Genomic DNA, 16,006 nt, shown 5'->3' on the forward strand with positions numbered 1-16,006 from the left:
CAGCCCCTCCCCAGCTCCGTTCCCTGCCCTGGCCATGCTCCAGCCCCTCAGGGTCCATCCATGTGGACAGCAGTGCCAGAATTGTGTTTCCTGGTCAGCAGTGTCATTCTCCAAAGAGATTTGCATTATTCCTGGGAAAGGTGTGGAGCTGAACACCCACTACGAAGCTGCAGCTCAGCTGTGGCTACCACACAAGCTCACTCCTTACTACCTGTTGCAAATCAGTAGTGATGCACTATTTATGTTTGCACAATGCCTCCAAGCAGTTTTTGCTACGACATGATTGTCTAAACACGTAAATTGAACTGCCAAAAGCAAAGGGCATTTGACTTAGTCATCCATTATTTAATTGTATGTGAGACCTGATTCTGGATAAGCACTAAATAGTAGGATACAATGATCTTATTTATCACTGGGGCCATTTGGGGTATGACAATCTGTTGTGATATTTTGGACACTTGACTAGAGAAGAGACTACATTGCTTAACTAGCTGCTCCTTCTGCTTTTTGGGGATTTTCTAGAATGCCAGAACTGAAAGAGAAATGATGCAACATTTGCCTCATATATCACAATCCTTTTGGATTTACAGGGTTGTTTCTAAGTAATCTAATATTTTTCTAGAACAAGCATTGTAGATGCCTCCTTGGGAGGGTGCTGAGGCCCTGGCACAGGGTGCCCAGAGCAGCTGTGGCTGCTCCTGGGTCCCTGGCAGTGTCCAAGGCCAGGCTGGACATTGGGACTTGGAGCAACCTGGGATAGTGGAAGGTGTCCCTGCTCATGGCAGGGAGTTAGAATTAGATGATCCTTGGGGTCCCTTCCAACCTGAACCAGTCTGTGATTTTATGAATATGGTTTCCGAGTGTTTCTCTGGTTGTGTTTTTCATTGTTCCAGCCAGTGGCTTATTTTGAAATCACCTCAGAGTTTTATTTACAAAGTTGGAAATCCACTGGGCTTGGTGTGTAAGAAGAGAAATGTTGCCTGCAGGACTTCTTTTATAGAAACTCTTTGTGTGTCTTTGGGGAGCAGAATATCCAACAGGTTTGTGTTTTTCTTCAGGAGTTACTCACTCCCGGAAAATAAATCACTTAGAAATCCAGGAGACGGCTGCAAAAAGTGTAAAATGCTGCTATAAAATGATGAAGGATTTAAAAGGTAAAATTTTAGGGAATCCTTCACGTTCTCCATCTGGGAAGTAGGCTCTTAGGGTATAAATCTGTACATTTCAGTTTAAAATAGGATTTCCATGCCACCCTTCTCACCTCCAACACATCCAGTGGTTTGGGAACAAGGTGCCACAGAGACAGGGAAAGCCAATGTGGGGTACTGAGGCCATTTCTTCCCAGGTTGTCCTGCTCTGTTCTCCAGTGTTACCATTCTCCATTAGGACACTCAAAATGATCATTTCAATTATGTTATTTCATCTCTTTTGTTTACATCTCCCAGTTCTGCTGCTGCTTCTTCTGGCACTCGAGGATGTTGTAGGAAATCTCTCTTCAGCCCCTCTGTTGCTTTCAGTGCCTTCACCTCTGCTCCCTGGTTTGGAAAAGCTGCAAGAATCAGAAGAGAACTTGGAACACTGAGAGACTTCAGCTGGGGGGTGTAAGGGATTGTCTCCTGCTTTTTCATCCTGACTGGTTGCAGCTGGAGATGCTGATCCCCAAGGAGCGTGGGGGAAGTCCAGTCGGGCATCTTTCTCCTCAGGAATTCTGGAAATGCCCTCTTACTTTCCTCACTTCCTCTAGGAAACTTGACTGCTTTAAAGATGGACTTTCCCCCTTCTCTGTGCATCCCAGATGTGGTTTTTGCCCCAAAAGCTACGTGGGAGTTGTTGCCCAGTTCCTTCATCCACTGCTGCTCCTCTGCTGAGTTTTCCATCCCCAGCAGGCAGAATTTTCCCTGTTGTCCTGCCCCAGTCCCCCATCAGCACATAGAGCATCTCCTTTAATGATGTTTTTAGTACTCATTTATGTCATGTGTAAGAAGTCCTTTTAAAGGAAAAATAAGACTTTTTCTTAATCACCTTTTGGTCCTTTCCATTGTGTCTGGTTTCATCACCTTCCTGCTTTTAGGAATTTGTTGCACCTGTTCATTTATTGTTCTATAGGCTCAATGCTTTATTTCTTTCAGGGCTAGGATGTAACATCACAGTTTTGGCTGCCTTGAGTAAATTGGCATACCTTACTTAAAAGTTTTGTATCTTTGTACCAGTGGCTTCAGCAAATCCTGTGCAGGGCCAGGAACTGGACTCGATTATCCTTGTGGGTCCCTTGCAGCTCAGGAGATTCTGTGGTTCTTGGAATATGTTGGGATTTATCCAACCCCACAGTACCTATTTTACAATACTGAATTATTTTCATTTTCTTGATCAGCTCTCAGTGATCTGGTGTCTCCAGACTAGGCTTAGCTCCAGCTATGCAGCTCCGTGGCATGGGTTATTTTCTCTTAGGTTAGAATGTAGTTTAGTAGGTTTGAAGTAGGAATCCAGATTTGAAAGGTTTTCCCCATTGTTTTGCTTATTCTTACACTAGAAAACAAATGAAACTGTCGCTATCCAGTTAAGGTTATACTGCATAGAATGAAAATGTGCCTGCTGTGTAAACAGAGCTATCTAAGTGTTCAAAAATAATGGCAGGGGAGATGTTTAAAGGCTTGGAATAGAAATGTGTGGAAAAGTGGCAGTAGGATAGCCCTGCTGAGTCCCTGAGCCCTGGCTGCTCTTTTGTGTAAATATGGAGTAAATCAGGAGTAAATAAGATACAGCTGTGGATTGTCATTTCTTGAAAGCAGTGTACCACTGTTTAAAACTCGCTTTAATCCTTGCAGACCAGTAATGGAGGAGGGAGTTTAAGTGATTATTCCTCCTCTGTCCCATCAACTCCAAGCACCAGCCAGAAGGAGCTGCGGATTGATGTTCCTCCCACTGCCAACACACCAACTCCTGTCCGTAAACAGTCCAAGCGCCGATCCAACCTCTTCACGGTGAGTGAGCCAGGGGACCCTCTGCTGCTGTGGTGTGCATGGTGCTGTGGGGTCAGCCTGAGCTTCAGCCCTCTGCAGCTGGGCTGCTCTGACCCACACAGGAGTGGTGGCACGGAGCTGTGGACTCAAAAACGAGAACATCTTGGAATTACCATTGGGTGGTTCTGTTGGAGACTTAAACAGGAGCACTTTTCCTAGGAAGACAGGCTGAGAGACTTGAGGTTGTTCAGCCTGGAGATGAGGAGGCTTCAGGGAGACCTTAAGAGCCCTTTTCGGTGCCTAAAGGGCCTCTAGGAGAGCTGGAGAGGGACTTGGGACAAGGGCCTGGAGTGATGGGACTTCCACTGACAGGGCAGGGTTAGATGGGATACTGGGAAGGAATTCCTCACTGCGAGGGTGGGCAGGCCCTGGCACAGGGTGCCCAGAGAAGCTGTGGCTGCCCCTGGATCCCTGGAAGTGTTCCAGGCCAGGTTGGATGGGGCTTGGAGCAGCCTGGGATAGTGGGAGGTGTCCCTGCCCATGGCAGGGGGTGGAGTGGGATGAGCTTTAAGCTCCTTCCCAAACCCAGCTATTCTACAACTACCCTGTGCTACTTTCATTACTATTTAGAATCAAATCACTTTTTTCTTCTCCAGGGTCAAAAAAGATGATGGAGTTTAAAGTAACTTTTTTCCTTCCCAAACCACCTGGATTTTTGCTTCATTGAGAGGCCAAAAAGCCCAAAACCAACCAACCAACCAAAACCAGCAAATAGAAAGCTGCTTGGTGCAATATGTCACATCTTTGTTATGGAAAAGGAGTTTGGGGAATGCTAGTGAAGGCTTGAGTGAAGATTGCCTTGGTTTATCCCTCTTGCTGAAAGCTCTGGGATGGTGTTGCAGGTGTAATTGTGGTTTGTAAGCAGGTTTTTTGACAGTTCACACACATCATAGCAAACTCAGAATCCTTGTGGGCTTTCATGTAACTCCCTTGGGGTTGTAGCTACATGTTAGTTGTGTTTAGGAGCCCACAGCTTCCCTGTCAGCATGGGAATGTATATATTTTATTCTAAAGGTGATGTCATGCTCGCTTGCCACATTCAAACCCGATAAAACCATTTCCTCATGCTCTGAGGGATATCTGAGCCCTCCACCTTCCACAAGTGGAAAGTTTTGTCACTGTTTTGGAGCACTGAGTGTGACAGCACAGAGCCCCAGGGATCCTGTGTCCATCCCAACGGGGGTATTTTGATTAAACCCGGTTCTCCCACTCCTGCAAAGGAAAGGAAACGACACATTTGTGTTTGGGTGCAAATGTGGAGGTGGAAAACAATAAAATGAGTGGCCTGGCAAGAAGCGTCCCCGCTTTGACGCCGATACTAGATAACAATTGTGCGGATTTCTTCCCAGTGGTGGGAACACTCTGGAGTTTGGTGGGAAAATTCCGGAGTTCCCAACCCCACTAGATGTCAGTGTCAGCCCAGAAACAGCCAGCAATCAGAGCTTTGGAAGCAGAGCTGGGATGCCACTGCATCCCTGGAAACATCGCCGACCATCCATGTCAGGGCTGAAGGGTGTGTGAGGTGCTGCAAGGGCTCTGTGGGGTGGTGTTGGCATTTGGGGAATTGGGGGTGTTTCAGTTTGGAGCAACTATAAACCTGAGAAAGGGAGGAGAGGAAAATAGGCCCATCTGCAGTCACAGAAAAGGTTTGAGAAGAGTGTTGAGTCAGCTATAAACAAATAGACTCAAGCTCTGGTTTGGGATAATTAGTGAGAGCCATATTTACTAATATGTGAGGCTGTTGATACTTGTTTAATGTCTGGTAGCTGGGAAAAATAATAATAATTTGGCTTTGCAGAATTAGTTGTGTCTTTTAAAGTGAGTGTAGTGAGATTGTTTAATGAGTTGCCCTGCAATCCATGTGCTGAAGTACTTAACACCCACTCTGCTGTAGCCCTGGTTTTGTGCCATATCAGCCAAGTTATAACCTAGAATTATTTAATTGAATAAATAGATGACCAGTATTTTCCGTGTAGGTGCGAACACAGTGTGTAATTTAAATATTATACTGTTTAGCTCTGGGTTTCTTGCTGTGCTTCTCTTCCCAGTCACTTACGCCTTTATCTCTTACAGAATCAGATATTTATCTGTTTAATAATTGCAAGTTACCTCTTGTTATCTAGCACAGGTAATCTGTTTAGCGATCTTTAGATCTGATGATGTTGGAAGAAAACTGGGCTAAGTAGAAAATATTTGATTCTTTACTTAATTAGAGCTTTCGAGTTGGAATAGGGTTGAGAATTTTAAACATGTTCCTGTTCAGTGCATTAAATGCAGCATCTGATCTTTTTGACTTTGAGTATTAATGTTTGTTGTGAAGCAATCGTTGCAGCAGCTCATTTTCCACTTAGGTGATAAAAGAGATGAAATGTTAGTAGAAGGGTTAATATCCTTTGTTTTGGGTAGTGTGATAACAGGGACCACCAAATAATAATGTATAGGGCAGGTGAGGATTTAAAATGCATATAAAATGTGAGGTCCACTGAGCAAGGAGCTGATTGTAACCATGTCTGATCCCACATGGGGTGAGGGAATTTCTGGCACAGAAAGGCACATCTCCTTTCCCACATTCAGTAATTACCTGTCTTATATATTTACAGAGCTCCAAGAGAGTTTTTCAAACTTAAAATGAACTCTCTCTGTCTCAGTATCTCCTGTTAGAGATGAGTATTTTTACTTTTGGGGTGGTCTGCAATGCAGGTCTGGGTCTGGTTGTGCCCAAACTCAGATGTGACAGCTTGGGGCAAGTTTTACATGGATTAAGTCTGTGAGTGACTTCCAGTGCAAAGGGGAAATCACTCAAATTGTATTCGTGCAGGTGTTTTAAATGGCACCACTGAATGTGTGGCTGTGCCATCAAAAAAAGTCCTGTGAAGTGTTACTCTTCCACTGGTTTGGAGTGGGTTTTTTTTTTCTGCTGTAGGGATGCAAGATACATTGTGTGTGTCCTAGGTACGAAAGCATAAACGATCAGATCTCTGTTTCACTGCACAATTTATCTTTATAAATAGCAGAGCGTGCTAAGATTCTCCCCTGGAAAATGTTAGGGATTCTGTGATTACGAGCAGCTGGAAGGGAATTTGCCTACCAGAAATCCCTACATTTCTGTACTTTTGGCACTTAGCAATGTTTTGCACGTAGATATTTCCCTTCCACGTGCAGCGTGTGATTTCCAGCTGCGATTACTTTTAGGGAATGGTGATGATGTGAAACTAGAAATGAAAAGCAGCACGCAGATATTCAGCCTGCATTTCAGAGGCAGGGTCCTTTCTCTAAAAAAAGTCAGATAAAAAAGAAACATTCAAGTTGACAACTCCCCTCCCAAGGATTTGGGCACCTTCACTGAGTTTCTTTACAATGTCACTTACGGGCGCTTTGCGCCATTGAAGCTTTGTTTTGCCTTGTATTCTTGGGAAGTGGCACTTTCAGAGGCAGAAATCTGTCTTGAAGGACGAGGAACAATAGTTATCCTGCACACTGGATTTCATCCCTCCCACTTGTTTTGCTTGCTTTCATTTGTTCTTTGTTTAATTCCCCGGCACGTCATTCCATTGCCCCGAACCATAGTAACTGGTGATAGGAGCCCGTTCCCGGCGGAGCGGGGCCGGCAGCACGGGATCCCCGCTGGGTGAATGTGTTGCTCAGAATGCTGTTACTTGAAGTCCTCCTCGCTGGCTTCCCTCCCTCCCCTTCCCTCCTCTCATGCCCGGGGGCAGCTGCTCCGGGGGTTTATTCTTCCTTCCACCCCTTTGTGGAATGGGGGAAGCGGGCATTAGCGATCCACGATCCCGACTGTCCTCCGGATTTCGGTGTTCCGAGCATCTCTTGCCGCTGGAAACGCGGAGCGGGCTCTGACGTCGCCCCGGGTTTCATTAGCTCCCCATCGTGGTGCCGGACACCACAAATGGGCTCCTTTCATACATCAGCGCCGAGTTGAAAAGCACATGAAAATGTTTTCCCATTTCCGATATTGTGTGAGTAATGTTCCCATTGGAAAGTAATGGAGTGAAGTTGTCACTTGTCAGTGCAGTTATTAAGGAGGATGACTCGCAGGTCTTCTTTTTGTAATAAAATAAATCTGTCAAAACCATTGCGCTCGTGCGTTCTGTCGCAGGAACGGGCTGCACCCTGAGTAACTTCTTCCAATTCCCATGTAACTTGCTAAAGTCAAGAAGTGAGCGCTGTGACCTTACTCCTGCAGCAGTTCCAGCCTTAGAGAAAGCCAGGATAAAGCAATTCAGGCTTTAGACATTGGTTAAATCCTCCTCATGCTGATTTTTCCACATTGTGTTGAGATAACTTTTTCCAGCATCAGTCACCAGCTTTTCTTGCAGTTCCAACTTTCTAACTATCCCAAAGCAGAAAAAAATAATGAGTTAAAGTTCACATGGTCAAAACCAGCATTATAAAATCGTATTTCTAAATAGTTGCTGACTTTTCTAAGAACCACACAGGTGTGAATTAAATGTATGCATGGGTATATTAAATTTTTTAATGAGGAGATGGCACCTTCATTCCGCTTTGGAGCTACTGTTGGAAACTTCAGAAACGTGTCCTCTGATGTTCTGGATCTTCAGACAGTGAAGCTGTAACTCTTTAAACCGAAATGCATTTCAAACTAGTGGATGGTTGAAATTTATGGGTGGCGGATGGGAAATTTATTCGGATTTTAGGATGGTTGTGTACTTGTGTAGATCCAACCCGCAGCTTTTGAGCCTAGATTTACCTGCCAAATAATTTTTTAATTGCCTTCTCCCTCCCCCCCAAAAAAAAAGGCAAATGAGAGCATCCTCCGTGTGCATTTCATAGAGCACAAACTTTTCTTTTTGCTCTGCAGTCTCGGAAAGGGAGCGACCCAGACAAAGAGAAGAAGGTCCTGGAGAGCAGAACAGACAGCATTGGAAGCGGCCGAGCAATCCCAATTAAACAGGTAATGCTGAAATAGTTGCATTTTTTTTCCTCCCCTGCTTTCCATAGTTGGGAGACACACCTCGGGTCCGCGGCACTGCGGTGGCGGGGCCGAGCGCCGAGCGGCGTTTGATGTGCGCCGGTGATGAATGTGGAAGTCACTCACTTGACATCAATTAGGAGAGGTTCCTATGTGTATTAAAATAGGATCATTAGAATAAGAAGAGGGAAAATGTGACAACAGGCCTAATGAAGTGCAGTCTGCCGGCCTGCATATGGAGCGGGTTTCTAGGCTGTGCTGGCTTCAAAGCTGCCTTTGTAGAGGGGGCTTTGATTGGGCCGAGTGCTGCCAGGCGCAGGGTAAATCAGATCGCTCGACAAGAGCCCCTTGTGATCGCAGGAATAGCCTGATGTGGCCCTAATTTGCTACCACAGACGGACATCTGAACACAGTTTCAGGCTGCTCCGTAACAACGAGGCAATTAGTTGTGATAATCATGGCCGGTGTGTCAGCTGCGCGCTCTTGTTTGTAATTTGCTAATGAAGGAATTGTAACTTTGATTAGGTTCAGTTTCATTTAGACCTTATTATATAAGAGAACGTTTACAGCTGTAATGTGTGGCCTTAATTAAACTTTCTCATTACACAACAGGACTTGAAGCCGAGGATTTGTTTTGGTCTGTTTTACTAGCCTAGATGCGCTTTCATTAGCCTGGAAACTCGATGCTAAATTGTAGCTGGGAACACTCCTCTGCAAGGCAAGAGCAAGTGCCAGTGTTGGATGGGAAGTATTTGGGGAATGAGGTGATTGACTTTCTCAAATGAAATGGCACTGACTCCATGTGGTTGACATCTCCACGTTCCCATGGAATGCTTCTCACACGGTTTCTGTGCTAGTGTTTGCAAGTGTTTACTCATGTGTGAGTCGCCTTGCTAGAGATAAGCTCCCGTTCTTTTCCACTTATTTTCTTCCCACACGTTTCTCTCCAGTTGTTTTGGTGCCTTTCCTGCCCTCCAGAGGCTTACTTGCCTCTCCTAATCTTCCCTCAGTCCATGCCTTACCTTGCCAGGTAGCCCTGGATGTCCCATGTGGAGCTGGGTTTACATATTTTGGGGTGTTTTGTGTTTTTCCTCTATTTCTGGATGTGAGGAGGAGGTGATTTTGTACCCTTAACTATCAGCTGTGATTTTTCTTCTTAAAGTCATTCTAAAAGACCTTTTGGGACCATCAGGCAGCAAAAATGCTGTCGTGTGTGAATCTCTAGTAGGCAAATTTTAATCAAGCACACTGCAATCCAGAAGAGCAGTTTGAAAGCACAGGAGCTCAGTATTTGGCTCTGCATTCAGGGGAGGAGATTCCAGGCATTTGAAGCAAGCTACAATTTTATTTTCCTCCAGCTTTTGTATGGTACAGGATGGGTTAGACCGGCTGCAATCCTTCTGGGTAATGCTAATTAAACAAAAGTGCAGCTGAGAATGTAAAACTGAGGAGTGGATGTGCCAATATTTATTCCAGGCATACGTACTGTTCTTTCCTAAAATGCTGTGGTACGGAATTAATTTGATTAAAAATGCACTCGTAGGGAGAGTATTGTAAGATAAATATCGTAAGTGTGATTGTGCCACAACGTGTTGTAACAAAATATCCCCTACAATAGCTGGAATTTCTGTGTGGAAAAATTCTCCTTGCAACCCTGCTCGTGTACCAAATGTGAGCAATCTTTTGGGAACGTGTCCTTCTTGTTACTAGTCCCAATTATGGTAATTTCATTTTGTCACGTACAAGCCATTACCTACAAATCCTTGATGTGTGTCCTCAGCAGATCCATCCTGTTCATTGGGGTTTGGGGATGGGAGGTTGGGAGGTGTGCAGTGCTGTAGGGTGGCTGCTCCCAGTGGGATTTCACATCACACTGAGATGTCAAGAGGAGGGATTTTGGAGGTCTGGTCAGTAGAGGTGGCTCCAGGATCAGTTGTTGATACAGCCACATTCTCAGGGGGCTCGACAGGTGCCTTGGACCTGTCTCTGAGGCAGCAGAAATTCCTGCTAGGAAAGTTGATGTCTTATTTCATACCTTAATTGGGAGTAAGACAGAGGGATGTGAAAGGGAACTTCTCAACCTAAAAGTCTTGCTGCTGCTGTTCTTCTTAAGATGAGAAGCCTCTTCCATCACGGTGTTTTCTGTGGCAAACGGAATCAGAGAGTCAGGTTGGAAAAGCCCTCTGAGATCACCAAGTCCAGTGTTTAAACAAGCACTGTCAAGGCCACCACTAACCCATGTCCCCAGGTGCCACATCCTCATGGATTTTAAATCCCTCCACGGATGGGGACTCCACCACTGCCCTGGGCAGCTGTGCCAGGGACTGACCACCTTTTCAGTGAAGAAATTTTTCCTGATACCCAACCTGAACCTTCCCTGGTGCAACTTGAGCCTGTTTCTTCTTGTTTTGTCTCTTATTGCTTGGGATACTTAGGGATAGAAAGAGAAATCTGGTTTCAGGCTGGAGCATTCCCAGGATTGCTGTGGGAGAGTAAAGCTAAACAACAACAGTAACAACAAGAGCTCCACCATAAAAAACCCCAAACAAACAACAAAACCAAACCCAACAACACCCCACAAACAAATGATAAAACCTCCAGCCAAAACAAGTTCTTTGGAGGCTGGAAATGTTGTGGTTTTGAGGAAAAATGGAATCTCTCCCAGCACTATGAAAGAGTTGCTGATCATTCTGGATCCAGGAACGGACCTGCGCAGCTTGCCAGTGGGTTTTGATCAAAAGAAGCCAAGAGTTGCAACCTGCTCCTGCATTCCTGTTCTTGGTCTCTGAATCCCTGTGAGTTTAAAGGAAATCCCTGGGAGTTTGGGAGAGTTTGGATGGAGCCCTGAGCAACCTGGTCTTGGGGAAGGTGTCCCTGCCCATGGCAGGATGCTGGAATGAGATGGAATATAAGGTCCCTTCCAACCCAAACCATTCCAGGATTCCATGGAAGAGGTGAAATTATGAGTAGCCTCTTTCCTTCCAAGGAAACACCTCATTCCTTCAGGGCTTTATCCTTAACTCAGAGCAGCCTGGTCAAAAAGAGTTAATGTTCATATTCTCTGTGTCCTTTCTACATGCTAAAGCTGATTTTTCACTGCAGTGCTGAATGTGATTTTATTGGGCTAAGCCATATAAAGCTGTCCTGACGACCCTTCCTGCTCCCAGCAGAAACCCCAAATGCAGGCAATGAAAAGCAGGCTTGTTTTTAAAGGGTGGCTGTTCACTCCTGCCAAAATACTCTTAAGGTGAGTGAAATTTTGGGAAGGCCCATTTCCTGGGGAGGTACCAATACCTTGTGCATGCACAGCCATATCAGCATGCCTTAAATACCGGACTTTGAGCAACTGCTGAGAACTGGGAATGGCAGAATTTTTAAAAAAGGATACAAAATTTCACTTGTGTGCTATTTAAATGTCTTGTGCAAGTCAAATGGAGTCAGAAAAAGTCTTGAACAATATTGCCTCCAAGTTAAAATCCATAGAAAGTTCTGGACTTCTGAGAAAGAGGTGCTTAAACTAAGAATATTTAAGCTATTTTCTGTAGCACTGCTAATAATACAGCGAGTGGCTTGCTCTGATTGGAGAATCCTCCCTTCAAACCCATTTATTCTGGAGAAGAAGACTTGTTCCTGGTAAGCCTGAGTGAATATTTTGAAGCACACGTTGGGCTGTACAGTTTTGGGGACTTGGCTTTCTAGGATGGGAGGTTTCGTAGCGTTTGGGGAAAATTACTTCGGTTTTCGTGGGTTTGGGAAATCTTTATCAGTAGGGCATATTCAAATTTGAAAAAAAAACTGCACACAACAAGAAAAATAAAAGCAAGAAGCTCAGCTCAGCGGTGAGGGGGCTTGTCATGTATTAATTTTTCATTGCTGTGGAGAATTGTACATACATAATCACTTGATTGCAGTGGGAGTTAGCGAGCTCCTATGGTGTCATTTGCATAAATCTTGTTAAGTCAATGGCAGTTAATGAAGTACAAATGAGCCTGGAGAAGGTGACATGCAAATCGTGGGTGGCAGATGGGAGGTCTGTTTTTGGGATGGCAGCTGTGTGCTCTTTCTTTTTTTTTTTTTTTTAATTTTTATTATTTTTTTTCCTCTGTCCTGCCCCCATCCCCCCCACCCTGGAGTGTAAATAAATACGTAAGGGCTGGCCTTGACTTTCTGCTCCCAGCCCTTCTTCTCTTTGCCCTTTGCACTTAATCACAGATGCTCACATCATTATAGACTCCAGCTATATAACCTTGACTGTTCTTTTACCAAAAACTGGCCAAAACTGATGTTTGGTAGGTTGTCTCCACCCTTGGCTTACCCTGGGAGGTGCTGCACCTCTCCTGCCGCCCAAATTCCTGCATCACTCAGGGATGACAAACTTGAAGCCTGGATTGGAAATAAATGTTCTAATGGTTAATGCTGTATTGATGACACAGTGAAAAATTTGCCATCCATGACTTGCAAAGGTGAACTTCAGAATCCATTCCCTTCCCACAGTTTGCAAATGGCTGGATTAATGGAGAAAGTGGAATATCTTATTCAGGCTTTACTTTTAGGTGATATTTCAAATGACCTTCTTTGCCTGCCAGCTTGGCACATTTAAGTACATTAAAGTAATCTTAATGAAATTAGGTATTTTGTCTTTTTTCTTTTCCCTTTAGTCTGACGTAAAAATGGCAAATATTTTTTATGTCAAGGCAATGGGGTGGCATCACTGATCTGCTGTTCATGAAGAAGAGTTTGGTTCCTGGATGCACAACTTGTGGTTTTTCCTTAAGATGGGCATAAACAAAACTGCCACTTCCCAACGTACATCTGAATTTTATAAAAAATCATTAAACTCAGCAGAGGTAACTTTGAAGAGGCTCTCATCAAATGTCTAACATTAAAAAACCTGTCACTTTTCCTCAGCTCCCCACAGGTGTAGGTCAGTCTTGCCTCTGTTTCACTAGAGATTTCCTACTCCCTAAACTTGGTTTTGTTCATTTTTAGCCCTAGTTGGGATGTTTAAGCACCAGTTACACAATTACAGCTCTTGCATGGAATAACACACAGTGCTGTTACCTTGGTGCTTCCATTGAAGCTGTGAGATCATCCTGCTTGCAGTGTGTTTTCCCTTAAAATACCCATAGCTGTCTGTCCAGCTGCTGGAGCATTTCAGCAGGCACGGCACTGTCGTGGCAGTAGGTTTTGAAAAGGGATCATCTGCCATGTCTGGTCAGTCAAAGTGATGTCCTTAGTCATCCTCACTCCCACAAGAGCACTGCAGTGCTCCGGGCAAGTGTCACATCCGAGACTCGCCGTCCTCACAAACAGTAAATGCTCTTTGCAGCAGCTTTCCTGGCTGCAGATGTTTACTTGGAGTCTACCAGAAGAGAGAACAAATAAGCAACGATCTTAGCAGCTCTTGCTGCTTAATTCATCGGACTTGACAGGGTGAAAAAAACGATCTAGAGGAGCACGACAGACAGATGATGCTACAGCAAGGAGTGCCTGGGCTTATCTGATGGCTTCTCTCTTCTGTCTGAGTTCAGCATCAGGTTGTGTTTTGAAATGAAAGTGGCTAATGCAGGTAGGGGCCAAAAGCAGTTCAGAAGGATGGCAGCAAACATGTGGAGGGTGCACAGAACCCGGGATTTACTTCCCTTCCTTACAGCTGTGTGTTTCTGCACTGAAGCCCCTGTTTCACCAACACACAGACCCAGCCCGCTGTGCTGCTGCTTCTGCTCCTAAACAGAGAATCCCAGAGTGGTTTGAGTTGGGAAGGACCTTAAAGTTCATCTTGTTCCATCCCCTGCCATGGGCAGGGACACCTTCCACTGGACCAGGCTGCTCCAAGCCCCAGTGTCCAGCCTGGCTGTGGACACTTGCAGGGATGGGGAAGCTTCTCTGGGCACCCTGTGCCAGGGCCTCCCCACCCTCACAGGGAGGAAATTCTTCTCCATATCCCATCCAACCCTGCCCTCTTTGAAGCCATATCCCCTTGTCCTGACACTCCAGGCTCTTGTGAAAAGTCTCTCTCCATCTTCCTCTTAGGCTCCCCTCAGGTCCTGGAAGGAGCATTGACCAAAACTCCCTCTGCTTTGTATTTTTCCTTATGGATGCTCAGGTAGGTTTGTAGACTGCTGTTTGCAAGGCAGCGCTGGGTGTCTCCAAGGAGCAGCTTTCCCAAAGTCAGGACTGACGTGATTTACAAGGAACTGGCAGATGACATGGTTTGATTTATTTATCTCCAGCGTGAGGTGTAATTTCCTCTGTCACACGTCTGTCTAATCACAGTAATCAGTCTCCAGATCAGCTTGTACAAACACCAGGGTATGGTGTGGAGCCAAATACTCTTAGTGCTGAAATCTTCTGTGTAATTCTTCTGCAATTGTTTATAATCAGAACATACACATTTTGCTGGGGTTTTTTTTAATTAGCTGATTACCAGTTATAAAATGTTTTGTGCTCGCTGTGGTTCTGTAAATTGTTAACTGGTCGCTACCAGTATAATTAAATATTTCAGAGCACTTGGCTATGGTTGCATTGAACTGTGAAGAAATAATGTTATATAGCCAATCAAAAAGAGATACTTGTAAACTCATTTAAAGCGTCAGAGTGTGTTAGGACTATCATGGTGATGCTTATTGCAGGAGAAATTAAAGATACAGTTTTGTGCTAAGAGGCAATACAGAAATTAGTTCCTGAATTAGTTGTTAATTGATTTGGTAATTCCCTGGGGTCTGCATGCTCTTTTTTCCTTTTTCGTTGTTGCATTCAGTTAACAGTGACTATTCCCAGTGCACTTGAAATATTTTTTCCAATTAGATCAAATGTGCCCTTACATCAGAAGAATGGCTTCAGCTCCATGTACCTGCCTGGAATAATGTTTAATTTGACTGTGGAAGCCTGGTTTGTGGGTTTTTCCACTTGATGAGTTTCAGATGCCATCCTAAGAAAAGCTGTAGTCCTTAGAATTTGAAATAAAGTAGCATTGAAAAGCTGTCTTGGACATCTAGAGCTGGGAGCTCTGGGTGTTAAACCCTTCCCTTGCCCAAGGATCAGGCTTCTACTCCAAGAGCACGGCCTCTTCTGCCTCTTGGCCACAGCCTGCAGACCTGGGCACGAGCCTCAGCCTCTCTGATTGAGACAATTCCTCTTTTTCCTCATGCATCCATCAGTTTGTCCCACTGGGTCCTCCCATCTGCTTCCTCCTGCTTTCTGGAGTCTGCTGGTTTCCCTTCCTGGGATGTCTGAGGGTTGCAGGAAGAAGCTGGAATTTGGGTCTTTGGATTATAAAGATTAAATTTCTAATATGTTTCTTTTAATTAGTCTCCTAATTTTTCGTAGTCCCTAAAATATGAATTTTCTGTTTCACATCTTATAAAATGTTATTGCACCTCTAAATACTTTGAATACCCAGGCCTGTCATACAGTGATAGTGCCAAGCATTCTTAGACCAAGGTGAGCTCCCTACAGCTGTTCCACAGGTGCACTTAAGGATCCATAAATGAAATATTATCAATACACTTTTCAGAGAAATTGACTTTCCATCTCTTTTTTTGACTTCCCATGGCTGTGACCTGGAACTAAGGGTGTATTTAATTGTTTATTAGTGTTGATTTGGGCAGGGGGCACACAATTTCAAATATAATGTTCCATTTATTTGTGTGGCCCAGCCTTCAGAGTGAGCAAAGGAGACCAGTGCTTTGTAGGGCAATGATGGAAAGTAGCAGGATCACCAGCTTTAAAAACATAGGGAAATTTTATGTTTCCTGAATGTTTTATAAATGTGTTTCCTAAATGTTTTATGTGTTAATGCCATAAGAGGTCGTAGATTGCTTATGACTGCCAGTAAGAAGTGTTCAACTCCATCTTCCTTATTTATTGATTCATTTATTTTAAATCCCATCCAAATGTAGTTCTCTTGATGTTTCTTGAAAGAGACAGGGACAAACTTGTGGGTTAGAGTAGCAGCTGATGATTTCCTAGCTGACACATCAGGTGCGATTGTAGCTCTTGCTCATCCTTAAGATTCAAAAGGAGAAGATTCAAGAGG

General features: G+C 44.4%; 2 protein-coding genes across 19 annotated transcripts in view; one reads left to right on the top strand and one right to left on the bottom strand.

Moving 5' to 3' along the window:
• LOC116446882 overlaps nucleotides 1–16,006 on the bottom strand; it is a 781,927-nt gene that overhangs the window by 275,000 nt on the left and 490,921 nt on the right. The window lies entirely within an intron of this gene.
• AGAP1 (ArfGAP with GTPase domain, ankyrin repeat and PH domain 1) overlaps nucleotides 1–16,006 on the top strand; it is a 315,634-nt gene that overhangs the window by 143,604 nt on the left and 156,024 nt on the right. For 17 of the 18 annotated variants that reach the window (XM_032115311.1, XM_032115303.1, XM_032115304.1 and 14 more), the window contains 2 exons: nucleotides 2,826–2,981; nucleotides 7,858–7,950. In XM_032115311.1, coding sequence (XP_031971202.1) covers nucleotides 2,826–2,981; nucleotides 7,858–7,950 — 249 coding nt within the window. The remainder of the gene's footprint in view (nucleotides 1–2,825; nucleotides 2,982–7,857; nucleotides 7,951–16,006) is intronic. The other variant, XM_032115297.1, reaches the window with a different exon arrangement.

The sequence above is a fragment of the Corvus moneduloides genome, chromosome 7, assembly GCF_009650955.1.
Source record: "Corvus moneduloides isolate bCorMon1 chromosome 7, bCorMon1.pri, whole genome shotgun sequence".
NCBI lineage: Eukaryota > Metazoa > Chordata > Aves > Passeriformes > Corvidae > Corvus > Corvus moneduloides.